This window comes from Populus trichocarpa, chromosome 13 (assembly GCF_000002775.5).
Source record: "Populus trichocarpa isolate Nisqually-1 chromosome 13, P.trichocarpa_v4.1, whole genome shotgun sequence".
NCBI classification, from domain to species: Eukaryota; Viridiplantae; Streptophyta; class Magnoliopsida; order Malpighiales; family Salicaceae; genus Populus; species Populus trichocarpa.
Window position 1 is genome coordinate 3,508,788 of NC_037297.2, and position 16,059 is coordinate 3,524,846.

A 16,059-nucleotide genomic window follows, 5' to 3' on the forward strand; every position below is an offset into this window, starting at 1 on the left:
AGTTTTTTTAAAAATTAACGTGAAACAAAAAATTTATTTATTTTAGTTTCTCATTTTCAAAAAATTATAGAAACCAGCAAACAATTACCAAAATTTTAGGAAATAAAAAAATGGTCTGCCTATTTTTACGATTAGAAAATAATAAATCAAGATTAGCAAGTTTTTTTTTTGTCTTAAAATTTTTGAAAAATAAAATAAAACTTGTGATACGAAATAATTATTCATTTAGCTTACTTACTGAAAGCATGTGTTATGTGCTATCGCTGATCATTTTGTTGACGTTCTTTGGGGCCTAGATATATTTTCGAAGGTGGTTTAAGAAAACTTTTTAATATGCAAGAGATTAGATATAGTATCCGTATTATTTCAATTGTATTATACCCGATTATGGAATTAACTATGATTGAACTATCATTATCATAGTTTTAAAACCCGGTCCGGCCCGACGGGTCGATCCGGGACCCGGCCGACCCGGGTTGAAGAAACTCGGCCCGGCCCGATGGGTCGATCCTGGACCCGGCCGACCCGGGTTGAAGAAAAAACAGGGGAAGAAAAAACCCGGTGTGACCTGGTGACCCGGTTAAAAATCTGGCTGCAACCCGTTGACTTTTGTTTTTTTTACTAAAAAGACGTCGTTTTGATTTTAAAAAAATTGAACCGGGCGACCTGGTGACCCGGTTAAAACCCGAAACCCGGGCCTTAGACCGGACCGGGTCTAAAAACTATGATCATTATTCTTTTCAACAGATCTTTCATTAGTTTTTCATACAATATAACTCTATAAAAAAGTATAATTTTATTAAAAATAAATTAAAATAAATTATAAAATTTAATTCTCAATCAATTTAATATTAAATAAAAAATTAAAAAAAAATCTCAATTAAAAAAAAAAACGATCCTAATCAACTCGAGTTAACACACTAAATATTGTTTCTAGATCGTAAAGCTGAGATAACCTAATAAAAAAAATACTAAAATATTTTATGAAGTTTAATTTTCAATCAATTCAATATAAAAAAATAAAATTGAAAAACAAAACAAATTAAAAAAAAAAAGCTTGAGTTAAGTTAACTTGTCAAATTCATAATCCATATTATAAGAGTAGGATAAATTAATAAAAAAATTTAATTTTAAATAATAAAATAAAAAAAATTATTTCAATAAATAATAAATAATTATGAAGGAGATGTATAATAAAAAAAACTCTAAAATTATGGCAACGCCTTATATTTCAATATTGGTTGGATCCCTTTATTATGAGGACTCTTCCATTTTTTAGGCCTACGCAATACTGGCCTTCATAGTTTCCTTCCTCAAGTAATTGGGCCCTAAGCCCTTTTACATCATAGCCCAAGAATTGTTCTTAAGTCTCCAATGGCGTCTCTCCTAAACGGACAGTTTGGTCAAATCAAATTTACAACGGCTCTTAAAGAAAAAGTAGCCGTTGCAAAACCCTATTCTCTATATTCTTCCCCATTTCTTTACTTGTTCATCATCTTTGAAAAATCGCACTCTAATCACTATATAAACCCATCAACTCCGTTTGAAAATTCCCAATCAAGTCAATATCTCTTTAAAGATCAACAACACATCGCCCTTCTTTTCTCTCTCTGGCATTACTTTTTATTATTATTTTGTTGGGTCTCTTTGATCACTAACATCTCTGTTTTGCAGAAGGAAAAATCTTGTTGGGTTCCTTTATTTTTGATTAATTTTACAGTTTCTCTGTCTATTATTTGTTTTTGGTTGTTGTTAACATTATGGATGCAGGGTCTATTAACTCTTCTTCAAGCTTGAAAGCACAATCTCGTTTCCCTCTTCAACAGCAGTTTCTTCCCAGAATGAACTCTAAAGAAAACGTAAGATTTTGCATTCGGTTTTCTTGATATCTTATAATGATTCAATTATGAATTGGGTTCTTATAATTTGTCTCGTGCATTGGATTCTTTAACAGCTGGATAGATTTATTCCAAACCGGTCAGCCATGGATATGGATTATGCCCATTTCATGTTAACAGAAGGGAGAAAAGGGAAAGAGAATCCAACAGTGAACTCACCGTCAAGAGAGGCTTACAGGAAGCAACTTGCTGAATCCTTGAACATGAACCGAACTCGAATTCTAGCTTTCAAGAACAAGCCTCCTGCACCTGTCGAGTTGATGCCTCAAGACCACTCTCATCACCACCACCAGCCCAAAACCGCCAAGCCTCGCCGACATATTCCTCAGACTTCTGAGAGGACACTGGATGCACCGGATCTTGTGGATGATTTCTACCTCAACTTATTGGATTGGGGCAGCAGCAATGTTTTAGCCATAGCTCTTGGAAGCACTGTTTATTTGTGGGATGCTTCAGACGGTTCCACCTCAGAATTGGTCACGGTTGATGATGAAGATGGACCCATTACCAGTGTCAATTGGGCTCCTGATGGACGCCATATTGCCATAGGCTTGAACAATTCTCACATACAGTTATGGGATTCTGCTTCCAATAGACAGGTAATAAGCATACCTCTTTTAATGCTGTCCTTTTTTGGTAAAGTTTCTCTTGTTACTGTTTGCTTATAGTATTTGTTTTGGTGTTTTTCCTACAGCTAAGAACATTGAAAGGAGGCCACAGATCGCGAGTGGGGTCATTGGCATGGAACAATCACATCCTGACAACAGGAGGAATGGATGGTCAAATCATTAACAATGACGTGAGAATTAGATCACACATTGTTGAGACTTACAGAGGTCATACACAGGAGGTTTGTGGGCTTAAATGGTCCGCTTCAGGTCAACAATTAGCAAGTGGAGGCAATGATAATCTAATTCATATATGGGATAGATCTACAGCATTATCAAACTCAGCAACACAGTGGCTTCACAGGCTTGAGGACCATACTTCAGCAGTGAAAGCCCTGGCATGGTGTCCTTTCCAAGGGAATTTGCTAGCCTCTGGAGGAGGTGGAGGAGATAAGAGTATTAAGTTTTGGAATACACATACAGGTGCCTGCTTGAACTCGATTGATACCGGATCTCAGGTTTGTTCTCTTTTGTGGAACAAGAATGAAAGGGAACTACTTAGCTCTCATGGGTTTACTCAGAATCAACTCACTGTTTGGAAATATCCATCAATGGTGAAAATGGCAGAGCTCACTGGCCATACTTCTAGAGTCCTTTACATGGCTCAGGTACTAATAAATAATTTGAGGATTGAAATTGATTTCTTAATGATCTTTGTTTTTTGGCTTTAATTTACCAACTCTGTTGTTTTACCTACAGAGTCCGGATGGTTGCACAGTGGCAACAGCAGCAGGAGATGAAACGTTAAGATTTTGGAATGTTTTTGGAGTTCCAGAAGTGGCTGCTAAAGCTGCTCCTAAAGCAAATCCCGAGCCATTTTCTCACTTGAATCGCCTTCGCTGAAGCTGAAATGAAAACAGAACAACAAGGCAATAAATCTCGCAGAAGATGTGCCAAGGAACATTTTCTGCCCTGTTAGTTTCTGAAACGTCGTCTCCGTCTGATATTCTGTTCTGGGTTACAGGGAAAACAACAATTTGTTGTCAGGATGGAGAAGGCAAATCAATCACAATCGATATCCATGCTTTGCTGCAAATTGAGACAACTGCTAGCATCAAAATCATAAATGAAAAGGCATATAGCCCCCCTCAAGTTTGGTTGCATCACCCCTTCCCTCCTCCCTCAATTGCTGTACAGATCAAAGAATGATTTTGAAGGAGGAGGGGTTGGTAGATGTGTACTGTAACATCAAATATCTCCATAGTGGAAGCTTTCAGAATGTTTTCCCCCGTGGAGTAGTCACTCATGTGGCGAACCACGTAAATTTCCGTCTTCTCTCTTTGATGCCGTTTTTCATACTGTGACAAATGAATTATTCTATACATTCAGCGAAACACTTAGGCAGGAATACAGGAGGGAAATAACATCGATAGAATATCCTCATCATCCCATGCTCTAGAATGGGAAAAACTTGAAGTGAAAGAACAGAAAAATCAGTAAAACATGCACAATTATTCTTGATAAATTTAAATGTCTTATTAAATTTTTAATTGAGAAGACAAACATTATTATATTTATTTTCAGAAAATAAAATTATAAATTTAAAACAATTATTTTTCCTCATCAAATCTCTTGTGCTTGCTGCCGTCCTTATAGCTTCCGTCTGCAATATTACCAGGCTTCTTAATGGACGAACACTCACTTGGACTAACTTGAAATGTTTAAAGACATTAATCCCCTAGCCATAGCCTTATTAATCATTACTCGATTAATGGCCATGCCTGCCCTCGAGGTTTTCTCTCCTTCATTCCATGCATCTGCTTCGATTTTCCATTTTTCCTTAACCGCAGGAGAATGTGATAATTATTAAACAAGAGACCGTTGGACTTCTCGTGTTGGGCTCCTCTTGAATTATGGATAACACGACTCTTCATGCTACAAAAATCCTCGTGAGTTAGTGGGTTGTTATTTTTTAATTATTATTATTTTTACTCGGTCAATGTTTATTTGTACGAGAAAAATTTTTAAAATAACGTTCGATAGTCTAATAACGACTTAAAATATTTTTTTCTTGAAAAAAAATAAAATAATATTTTTTATTTTTTAAAAATTATTTTTAACAACATAATCTTGAAAACACTAAATTTTTTTAATTTAAACCGAAAAAAAATTTTAAAAATTAAATTTTTTTAAAAATATTTTTAAAATACAAAATCAATCGTACTCTAGAGTTATTAATTTATTTATTGGCAGTTAATTTTTTTGTATAAAAAAAATACTCCTTTCACTCTCTTCTCCTTGTGCCTTTATAAACAAGACAAAGAGTTACGGTTACGAAGCCACTCGATCGATCGTTTCTTTATATTTTTCACTGCAACAATGGATACGTTTCTTATTCCTATGACCGATGGCAATGATCTATCCACAACGCTGGTGTCTGAAAAGGATGACATAGATCTTAGCTTCAACCTGCTATTTCGTGATGCGGCGGGTGACAAGGTTGTGGGGTTCGACACGGAGTACTCTCTGGAGCCAAAATTTAGCAGAGATTTAAATGCACATGTTGTTGAGAAAAGAATTGCTCTAGTGAAACTGTGCACTCAATACAGATGCATATTGTTCAGGCTTGACAGAGATAACGTCGATTACGTGCATCTGCTGAAGAAACTGTCAGCGTTGCTGGCTAACAAGGACATTGTTTTCGTCGGCGTTCGAAAGAGAGATGACCTTGTAAAACTTCGGAACGAATATGGGCTAGAAATCTCCAATTTAGTGGAGTTGAGTGAGTTGGTAGTGAGTCTTCGTGGCGAGCCTGCTCTTGGCACGTACGGGGCCAGGGATTTGGCTAGTAATCTTGAGGTTCTTCGGTATCTTGAACCGAGAAATTCCATCCTTTCTTTGATCAACTGGCTGGATAATTCGCTAAATAGGCAACAGGTTATGTGTGCAGTTATTGATACGTATGCTGCCTACAAAATTGGCAAGAAGTTACTGGATGATCGGCCAAGGAAGTATATTTACTAGATGTATTGCTTCAACAGCATATTAGTTCCTTTTTTCCGTGTTGAACTGGGTTACTTTGGTCGTTGAAACCTCATGTTCTCTTGCTGTGTCTTTTTCTTTTTGTTTACTGGACAGATTGGATGATCTGCGCTTGACTAGGGAACAAATGCTGGTGATCTCATTGCTATAATTTTCTTCTTTTTGTTTCTTTCAAGCTAGATGTAATAAATGTAATTGCACCAGGAAAATCCCAGAACAACTGTCCAAAGCTTCTCTTTTGCAAGAACTTCTTAGCGAACTCGAACTCGAAATCCCAATTGGCTTTCTTCTTCTTGTTTCTTTCAAGCTAGATGTAATAAATGTAATAGCACCAGGAAAATCCCAGAACAACTGATCCAAAGCTTCTCTTGTGCAAGAACTTCTTAGCGAACTCGAACTCGAAATCCCAATTGGCTACCGATCTTTGAACACTAATCAACTGTAGTATGGAAATTCCAGATCTCTTTGGTAGCACCACAGGAGAAGAACAAGTGATTTTACTCCATTCTTCCAAAAAACATAATTTGGATCAATCATGCTCCTCATCTTTGAGATGCATTTAATTATAAATGGTGGTACAGCATGATATAGGCCTGGAATCTGTGACTTTGTGAGCGTTTTAAACTCTTGGAATCAAATAATAGATGTGATAATTACCACAGAGCAACTTCCAGTGTGGAAAAAGTTTACAATAGCCTCAGTCACTTCTTCAAGCTAGTATCCCCCAAGAAGCCTTAAAAAAGTACAGCACTCTATCCATCTAGGTTAGCGGCTTTGCTTCCATTTAAAGAAAGATTACTGATTTTACTAATGAAGTCTTTTGAGTTTAATAACATTCAATAGTGAAGTCTTGCTTTCATTTTTCTGTAAATTGGAGAACTTGGTTTTAGGTAGGTTCTAATCCTATGTTAGTATTTTGAACCAACCATCAAGTCATTAAGCTCTCGTTCGATATTGCATTCCGAACAGATTATTTAAAATTTATTTTATATATATATTTTTTGATCGTTTTGATGTGCTGATATCAAAAATATTTTTTTTTTTAAAAGAATGATTTTAATATATTTTCAAGTGAAAAACACTTTGTCAAAAGAGAAATTGTATGAAAAGAAACTCACGAATTACTGCATTTATACGAGTGACCAAACAATTGCTACGTATCATACTCCCGAACACCCCATATATTTATATATATAAAAAAGATACTACAACAGTATTAATTAAGCCAAGGAAACCAACATACAATCTAGAATATAAAATTCAACCAACCATGTGAAAAGAATAACCTTAAGAACACCAAATCTAATATCATCAAGACAATTGCTACATCCAAGTAAATTCTGGGAATCAATCATAAAGATAACTTACCTTTACAGAAAATTTCCTTCTGTCGAATATAACTAGCTCACCCTATCTTTCTCTTATTGAACACAAGCCCAAAAGTTACGTGCTTATAACAAAATACTTCCTGTTGTTCTTATAATTGTTCATTTACACTCATCCACTTTTTTTTTCCGATGAATGAATTAAAATTTCATCAAAGAAAGAGCAGCAGCCAAGAGAAGATGTGCAAATTATCTTTGAACACAAAATAGTCTTCAAAGATCGAATATAACTCACCCTCATAGTGTGATATTTGCACCAAGTCCTTGTTATAACATGCAGAAAAAATATGGATGCTAAGTAGCTGACATACCGATGATGGTAATTTGAACACTATTTTGTGTTCGATCCTTAACAAATCACAGGGATGTGATTAATTTGTTATCATTATTCCTCATTTATATTAGGGACTAATCTATATTGTATATAGTAAAACTATATTAATTCACATGAAATGCTCCATACACTGCAAGAAAATTAACAAATACAAACAGAAATATCGACGGAATTTTTCCGTTAGTAGATTATGGTGAACTTTATCGACAAACTATTTATTTGTTGTATTCATCAGTAACCACCGACGGATATTTTACTAATGTTAAGAAGCTCATGCAAAATCAAGAAAGCTCAAGTCAACATGTTTACGAAGACTTGAGATAAGTTGTCAATTGGTTTGCTTTGTTTGGATTTGAGAGAAAATTAAGAAAAATACAAAGGCTAAATATACACGAGTCCTAAAGATATATTTTATCTAACAAACACAAACTTATTAAAATCACATGAAAAAAATGCTAACTCGATATTTTTTTAATTAAAAAACACTTTAAAAAACAATGAAAATATATCATCAAAACACACTCGCCTCTTTCTCTCACTATGACAAACATTCATAAACATTACGATAATAAAGTAAACATGCCCGAAGACTTACCTTGAGATCGACCTAACCCTATACCTATTCTTGAAGATCCACATAGACAAGACAACCACTTGTCTATTTGGGAGATGTTGGTGAAAACAAAATTTCAAAGCTCGCTCATCATGTTGAAGATAACGTTATCAAAAAGGGGAGCTGAATAACAGTTTCCATCTTTTGACATTAAGTTGAAGAAGACAATGGTAAAATGTGATCTTTCAGTCATGGAAAAGGACCTTGCAAATAAAGACATAAAAGACATGAAAATTCTTAACATGTATTCTGAAGATATTATAGAAGATTATATTGGAGTTCTTTTATATACAAAGGTTGAGCACTATGAGTAGTAGATGATAATGAGGTGAAGTTTAAATTAGAAAAATTTATGAAGGAACTACAAGTGAACTTCATAAAAATAAAAAAGTATAATATTAAATATGGATTTTTCTTTAGCATGTAAACACCATAAATTAAAATTTGAAGTTTACAGGTCAAAGATATGCTACTTCATGACTAAGTTGGCTACATTGTTATATGTATCAATTCCTTTGGTATGGTCGAATTTAATTTCCAACAATTAACTTGAGAATGAGGTTTTTAAAAGTATAGGAGACTGAAGTGGGACACTTTCTTCTTTATTTTTGGCACAATTATTTTTATTGTTCTATTTCCTTAATTACTAAGATTTTTTTTAGGTTTTGAGGAGTTTTAGAAAAGCCTAGCTTGCATTCTAGTAAAACAAACATAACTTTTGATTTAATATCAAAATGATATTTTGACAATAGATTTTAAAAATTTTGTTTTCTATAAAATTAAAATTTTATAATCATCAGAGGTCGAGAAGGCCTTTAAATAAGGCATAGAAGTTACTATTTGGGATTTTTATTTATTTTTCTAGTTATATTTGGATTTTTTAATTCTATTTAACTTTGAACTTTTAACTTAATTATGATTTTGCTAATTAGAATATTTTTCTTTTATTTAAACAACTTAGTAGGCTATTTTATGGAATTAGAGATTTTTTTTCTAAACATATCAAAGTTTTCTATGTAATGTTTAGGGCTGTACTCTTATAGTGTGTTTAGGAACGTGGTGCAAATCACGTTCTTAAAAATTTTGAATTTTTTTTGCTTAAAATGATTTTTTTTATATATTTTTAGTTTGTTTTGATGTGTTGATGTCAAAAATAATTTTTAAAAAATAAAATAATTTTATTTTGATGCATTTCTAAATGAAAAACACTTTGAACCGTCACCGTTACTACAATTCTAAACAAATCTTAAAGTTTAAGAATCCTGAATTTTACTCATGCTATATGCCTCATATTAAAAAAAAAAAAAAAATTCTTGCAACGCATATGTTTTCAACTTGATATCTAATTATAAAACTTGGTTCGGATTTCCATTGTTGATCCGAGATCTAAATTATACAAGGTTAATAAAAATTATATTTTTTTAAAACAATAACATATATCTTTTTAAATTCAAATTAATTCAATTTAATTCCCCAGATCCATGACGCGAACTGTATTGCAGGCTAACCTGACTCAAATCCGGTAACCATGCTTTAACATCAACAGCAAACATGGGCAGATATCTATGCATCATGCCACATCGTGTAAGAACCCATCGCTTTTAGAGACCGCCAGGACCAATCAAATAATAATAATAAAAAGTCAAAAACGACGCCGATAAAATTAAACCAAAAAGAAAAATAATTCAAAACCCTTTTAAATTTATCTGATCACTCCTTTTTCTTCCTCGTAAAAATCCCAGATTTTTCAAAACTTTCTGGAGAGAGAAGAAAATCCCCAATCCAAGCACACACAAAATCGTAAATTATCAATGAAGTTATTAAAACTAGTTGCTCTATTTACACTATTCTCGTTGAATCTAATAAGCTATACATGTCTCGCTGCTTCGATTCAGAGATCGCAGAGAACAGAGGAGGCTTACGTTACGTTGTTATACGGAGATGAGTTTTTATTGGGAGTTAGGGTTTTGGGGAAATCAATTAGAGATACTGGATCCACCAAAGATATTGTCGTTTTAGTCTCTGATGGTGTCTCTGATTATGCCAAGAAGCTTTTACTGGTAATTTTTCTTTATTTATTTTTTTATATTTGTTTGGTTTCTGAGAAAATTCAGCTTTGAAAATGGGATTTTGGTGAATTAATTAAGTAAAGAGTGGATCCATTCCTGGTGGAGAAAGTGAATAAAATAAAGGAAATCGTTTTTTAGTTAATATATTTGATTTGGTGAGTAATAAGGAAAAACGATTTAAATAAGGTAGAGTATGAAGTTTTTAGCTTTACGTTGTTATAACTCTGTTTTGATTAATAAAGTTGATTACTTCAAGAAAAAAAGATGATGGGATTTGTTTTTTATTTATCTTTTAGAATTCTTGGTTGCGTTAGATTTAGGTTTTGCTTCTTTTTTTTTGAAGTTGTTTAATTTATTTATTTTTGTTCTGTTTTGGGGTTTCGAATGAATATTGTTGTGCAGGCTGATGGGTGGATAGTGGAGAAAATCAGCTTATTGGCGAATCCTAATCAAGTTCGGCCGAAGAGGTTTTGGGGTGTATATACTAAACTAAAAATCTTTAACATGACTAACTACAAAAAAGGTATAATTTCTACCCTTTTTGTTTTTAAGTTTCGACTCCAATCATAATATTGTTGATTGCTTAGATTGTACTTGCATTTGTTGTTTGGGGTTTATATTTTTATAATGTTAAGTTTTTCCAATGAAAGTAGGGATAAAAGAAGAGTTTTTCCCCATCCATCTAAAACGGTGGTGGATTGTGATGGGATCTTTTCAAGTTTGTGTTTTACCACCATTTGTGTGTTCTTGGAGAATAAATGCTAAACATTTTTTCTGAGTGTTATCTATTATAAACGTAAAGTTTCACAATCTCTCAGGTCCGCTCATCTCCGAAAAGAGAGAAGCATAATTATATGGTCATGTTGTTTTAGTTGTCTCAGGTTTTGTTAAAATTTAAAAATCTCAAATCTGATTTTGTTGCATGGTAAGAAATCTCAGGCTTTATACTTATGCTTTTCTGTGGGCTCTGAGAACTCAAAATTGTGGTTCTGGTTTTCCCCATTTCTTTTCTTTTAGATTGACATGAGCCGAACAACATATATTTTAGTAATTGTGCTGATTACCTCCTGGTGACTTTTTCATGCAGTTGTATATCTTGATGCGGATACTATTGTGGTCAAAAGCATTGAGGATCTTTTCAAGTGTGCGAAATTCTGTGCCAATCTGAAGCATTCAGAAAGGTTAAATTCAGGAGTCATGGTGGTGGAACCATCTGAAACAGTTTTCAATAACATGATGAGCAAAGTAACCACTTTGCCCTCTTACACGGGAGGTGAAGTGTCTCTTTCTTATCATTTGTAACTATAATCAAGTGCCTACTTTTCATCAATGCCTGCTTCTTTCATGTAAATATAATTGTGTTCATTGTTGTTGGTTGGGTGTTAAAACTTGGATTATTGTGATTTTTTTATCAAAGAATACACTCAATTGCTGTATTTGATCTAATGATTTTGAAGGAAACTTAGCTCTGTCTAACAATGTTGATACCACTAAGTTAGGCGGTCTTTGATAATTCCACTAAGTTAGGCGGTCTTTGATAATTTATGTGCCTAGTTATGCTTTCTCATCAGTTAATAAATATTACTCATAACTCTTACAATTCTCTTTCAATCAAGGCTTGAGCTAATTTTAGTGAAATTAAATTTAGTAGTTAAATTATACATTACCTCGCATTGACTTCTACTAGAAAATTATCTTGCAGTCTAGTTGATTTTATTACCTTTACCAAATTCTCTATCCTCTTTCTTTCATTCTGTATGGATATTGTCATCCAGCTGTTTATTTTTCTGATATTCTGTCTCATATGTTTTTTTCCAATAACAGGAGATCAGGGGTTTCTCAACTCCTATTATGAAGAATTTCCAAATGCACATGTTTTCCAACCTGGTTTACCTGAGGAAGTACGGAAAAGTAGACCTGTACCTGATATGGAGCGGCTCTCTACTTTATATAATGCAGATGTTGGTCTTTACATGCTTGCTAACAAGGTACTATGTGAACAGAGAATAAGATGATTCTTATTTATGCTGATAGTGCAGATTGACTGCCTCTATAACTGCTGATGCTTCTTTCTTTTGCTTTTTCTCTAATAAGGGGAGCAGAGTATCATATGCTCAACCTCTGCTTTCTTGTCAATTTTTGTAAATCTAACAATTTCAACATGCTAGTTCACATCAAATCTGCCTGGTTTAACTAACTTTGAATGGGACTTTAAGTCTTTTGACTAGCTGTAAGCATGAACAGATATTGAGCTACAAAGTCCTTGGTTCACGGTTTGCAATTCGATTGTGGTGTGTGCTGTGCTTCTGATAAATTTTTCATTCCATATCCTCAATTGCTAGGGTCCTTTGTTCAAAACAATAAATTGATAATTCTTGGGTAATGTTTAATTTATATTTGCTCGTCATTTGATTGTTAAATGGTGTTAACTTCTATATTTCAATGCAGTGGATGGTAGATGAGAATGAACTCCGTGTTATTCACTATACACTTGGGCCCCTCAAACCTTGGGACTGGTGGACATCTTGGCTTTTAAAACCTGTTGATGTCTGGCAGGTATTAACTATTTCTTTAATCAAATTAGCTGCAGCTTTATGACCTTCATGATCTATTTCTCCAACCCCCCCCTCAAAAAAAAAAAAAAAAAAAAAGTTTTCTGAGAAGGCCTGGGTTATTTCCTTTCCTTGGTGGATGTGGGTGTCTTGGGGGTTGGCATTCAGTTTTGCTTGTGGGCAAGCTTTTGCATTTGTATTTCTTGGGTGTAGCAGTTGGCATTTTGTTTTATTTGCAGGCAAGCTTGTATTTCTCTTGCTGCTTTTTCAAAACCGTGACTATGAAAACTCAATTCCAACCACACTCTTGGAGTGTAAATAATTGCAGATTAAATAACTCTGGTAATGTTGCAGAGAGTCAGGGAACAGCTTGATGAGTCCCTTCCTGGAACTGGAGGTGGAAAAAATCCAAAAGATGAACTTCTTGTCAAAGTTCTTTTCTTGTTACCATTATGTCTTGTACTTCTCTGTTACTACCGCTCTTTTCTTCAGGTAAGCTGTTCTACAATTGTTTTCCTCAAATGGTAATTGAGGGGATCTATTTTCATCTCTAATGCAATCATTGGTACAGACAAGGGCATTCTGTAGAGGTTCATTATGTGATCATATTAGACACCTCTATTACAAAATAAGATCAAACGGACCACTTGCTTACACTGGTATTTCTTCATCATCTGCTGGCAATTCCACCTATCAAGTTAGTTCCCTCCTACCTTTCTTCTAAGTTTGATGGTCAATAGTGAAATGGCCATATGTAGCTGCACTACTTGTTGACTTGATTGGCGCAAGTTACAGTTTTTTTTGTGATGCTAAACAGTTCTCCAATGACGCACAGTCCAAGGTGCCAGCGTATTTGGGTGGAGTTTCCATCTTCATGTGTTTTATGGCTCTTTTGATCGCCCTCGGGTTTGGTCTTTCAATTGTGCCTCGGCAAGTGATGCCCTGGACTGGTTTGCTCTTGATGTATGAGTGGACATTCACAATCTTCTTCCTTTTATTTGGAGGCTTTCTCCACTTGATCTATATATGGGGAAAGAGGATGGCAACTCAAGCTGCATCACTTTCTCCTCATTCTGAATCTTTGGCATATGATTCTAGAAAAGGTTTGTAGACTTTGGTTGCATATCCGTGCTAAGTGCTTTCTTTTTTAATTTAAAATTAGTTTATAATTCCTGTTTCTGCCGCAGGTCATCGGCAGGGGTCAACTTGCGATGTTGCTGCATGGTACTATGGTTTAGGGATGGCTTTGTTGGCTGTTGGTGCCCCTTCATTACCTTGTATTTTTGGTGTTACTGCTCTATTTTTGAGGTAATTTGCATTATCAGGTTTTATATTGAGATGTCAGTTAGTAGCCCTCCATGTGAAGGGAGTGAAATTAACAAGTAGTATGTGATTTCTTTGCAGGTTAGGGTTGATGGTTGCTGGAGGCCTGGTTTTAGCATCTTTCATGACGTATGCTTCAGAACATCTTGCAATCAGATCATTTTTGAAAGGCTTTGAAGACCGGGACACAGCACGAGCTAGGAACGAATGTTTCTTATTTTGACCGGTGGCTTAAAATGTTGATGTAAGTGTACGTTCCCTTTGATTTGTAATCTACTCAACATTGCAATTGATTTGTAACTGTATAGAGATTTTCCTCTTCCCAGGTCTTGTAATATTCTTTCAGGAACAGTTTGATTGGACTTGACAGTAAGGCACACACCCAATTTTGTATGATCCAACTAATGAAATTTGGTGATGTAAATGGTTGAATTATTCACCTTCTCAAGGTAATAATATGTTAGAAGTACCAAGATTTTTCTATTGATTTTGAATGATAAAACATTTTATTAGTTGACTTAAATTTGTAACTTCTTGTTCTGCAATGAATCATGTACACTTAGCTCTGCCTTTGTGCTGAGCTCTTCTCTTTCATGGTATTTCTACCTTTTTTCTCGTCAAAGCGTTTTTTCTAAAAAGAAGAAACTGCTACAGAGTGTTTCATTGAAGTGGTCCAAAATTTGTGACAATTATTATGTCTGTATGTATGTATTTAGTATTGAAAAATTATAATTATGTTATTGATTATGAATAATTAGTAATTTATTCTATGTTTTAAGAAAGCTTAACTTTTACCATGACATTGAGATTTGTTTCATATTAGGATGGTGCTTGTGACTATTGCTATGAATGGATGTTGTGTGGTTTAAGGATGTTTTTAAGTACAAAACCTATTTAATTATTATTATATTCTTCTATTATTTATGTTCTTGTTAATATGTGATTACTTAAATTAATCCTTTTACATAGGTTTCTTTTTCTTTAAAAGTAAAATAGATGGTTAATAATGAGTCAAATAATTATGTTTATAAAAGACTCACAGCTAATAATTATGTTTATGGTCGAGCCCTAAACCGTAACCATTTGGTCAGCTCTGTTTATGGTCGAGCCCTAAACCGGACTGTTTAATGTGCACAGATGCATTTGCCTTTTGAAGCAAATAATTAAAATAAAATAAAAATAAAAACAAAATTCTGTAACATGCTTTTTAAAGGGAAACCCTTTGGGTCTTTCGAACCAACCACAGTTTCTGAACGTATACCAAGCTTTTTGATTCTGCAGACATGGCGACAAGCCAATCCACCATAGAAATCTGAGTATGATATCATCTTTGGCACTAGAGAATGGAGGAGGTTATTGGAAAAGGCAGAAACAAGATCGTAATTAATTGATAGTGGAAGGTTTCTAGTGTTGCGTTTGCTTATTTGATGTTTGAATCTTCTTCAATTTTAGTGAACTGTCGTTGAACTAACCCACCATTATTAATGATTATATTTACTTTTCCTTGAGTCCTTGATGACTCATTAACCAATAGAAAAATGCTAATTGATATAGAATTACTTTTTGGTTGTCATTTCCCACTAATCAAGACACATGGCGACTTGCCCAGAAAAATTAAAAATTAAAGATTAAAAAAAGGAAAAGCAGATTTTGAAAGGTGGGACTTTGTTGAATCATCATCCTTATCCTAAAGGCTGTATAGTTCATGACAACTCCTGTTAATTTAACTTTAAAGTTGCAGAAAGCTACAAACTTTGTTTGTGCCGCTATAATGTGACTTTTTTCATCGAAAGAAAGGTGGCTGCAAAGATTGCATGGTCCATTGAAGGGACATGGATATCTTCAATATGAAGTTACCTTACCACCTGTGTGAGCATCATTATTTGAGGTTAAGATCGTGAAAAGATGGAAAGCAACACTTCGTCTAATTAACCACAAGCAAGCTGATCATAGTCTGAAAGGTAAATCTTGAGATTAATTCCTCTTAGTTTAGTTCACAGGGACATGGATTGGGCATGTATATATGAGGTTGCTTGTTTGCTAGTTACAGTACAAACTTGGAGAATATGCATTTCTGATGCCTAACGTCTGCAATTTCAGGAAGTTCTCATATTTTAGAGTATTTTACTACATTATCTTCTTTCTCATGTATTTGGAACAAATTCTGCTTCTCCTCCGGCCAGTACTCCAGCTTTGCAGGCACGAAGAGCTTGCCTCACTTGTGTTTGGAATGGA

General features: G+C 34.3%; 2 protein-coding genes across 3 annotated transcripts; both read left to right on the forward strand.

The window, feature by feature from the left end:
- The first annotated feature begins 1,502 nt into the window (after positions 1-1,502).
- Positions 1,503-3,914, forward strand: LOC7474634 (cell division cycle 20.2, cofactor of APC complex). The gene is made up of 4 exons (XM_002319084.4): positions 1,503-1,859; positions 1,955-2,497; positions 2,593-3,174; positions 3,266-3,914. Exons 1-4 carry the CDS (start codon positions 1,761-1,763, stop codon positions 3,407-3,409), a joined length of 1,368 nt encoding a protein of 455 aa, XP_002319120.1. The 5' UTR covers positions 1,503-1,760; the 3' UTR covers positions 3,410-3,914.
- A 5,637-nt stretch (positions 3,915-9,551) lies between these two features.
- On the forward strand, positions 9,552-14,416 carry LOC7487719 (inositol phosphorylceramide glucuronosyltransferase 1). Of its 2 annotated transcripts, XM_006375799.3 has the most exons (11): positions 9,552-9,940; positions 10,352-10,472; positions 11,037-11,222; positions 11,774-11,937; positions 12,398-12,505; positions 12,856-12,993; positions 13,073-13,198; positions 13,319-13,604; positions 13,689-13,809; positions 13,906-14,068; positions 14,151-14,416. In XM_006375799.3, exons 1-10 carry the CDS (start codon positions 9,692-9,694, stop codon positions 14,045-14,047), a joined length of 1,641 nt encoding a protein of 546 aa, XP_006375861.1. In that variant the 5' UTR covers positions 9,552-9,691; the 3' UTR covers positions 14,048-14,068; positions 14,151-14,416. The 2 variants fall into 2 exon arrangements, with proteins under 2 accessions (XP_006375861.1, XP_002319122.1); XM_002319086.4 differs by having other exon boundaries at positions 13,906-14,416.
- Positions 14,417-16,059: the final 1,643 nt, after the last annotated feature.

Bases quoted from the DNA above. Each gene is read 5' to 3' on its own strand.
- LOC7474634 (XM_002319084.4), top strand. From the start codon at position 1,761: ATGGATGCAGGGTCTATTAACTCTTCTTCAAGCTTGAAAGCACAATCT. The intron at 1,860-1,954 runs GTAAGATTTTGC...ATTCTTTAACAG, and splicing joins GAATGAACTCTAAAGAAAAC to CTGGATAGATTTATTCCAAA. The intron at 2,498-2,592 runs GTAATAAGCATA...TTTTTCCTACAG, and splicing joins ATTCTGCTTCCAATAGACAG to CTAAGAACATTGAAAGGAGG.
- LOC7487719 (XM_002319086.4), top strand. From the start codon at position 9,692: ATGAAGTTATTAAAACTAGTTGCTCTATTTACACTATTCTCGTTGAAT. The intron at 9,941-10,351 runs GTAATTTTTCTT...ATTGTTGTGCAG, and splicing joins ATGCCAAGAAGCTTTTACTG to GCTGATGGGTGGATAGTGGA. The intron at 11,938-12,397 runs GTACTATGTGAA...ATTTCAATGCAG, and splicing joins TTTACATGCTTGCTAACAAG to TGGATGGTAGATGAGAATGA.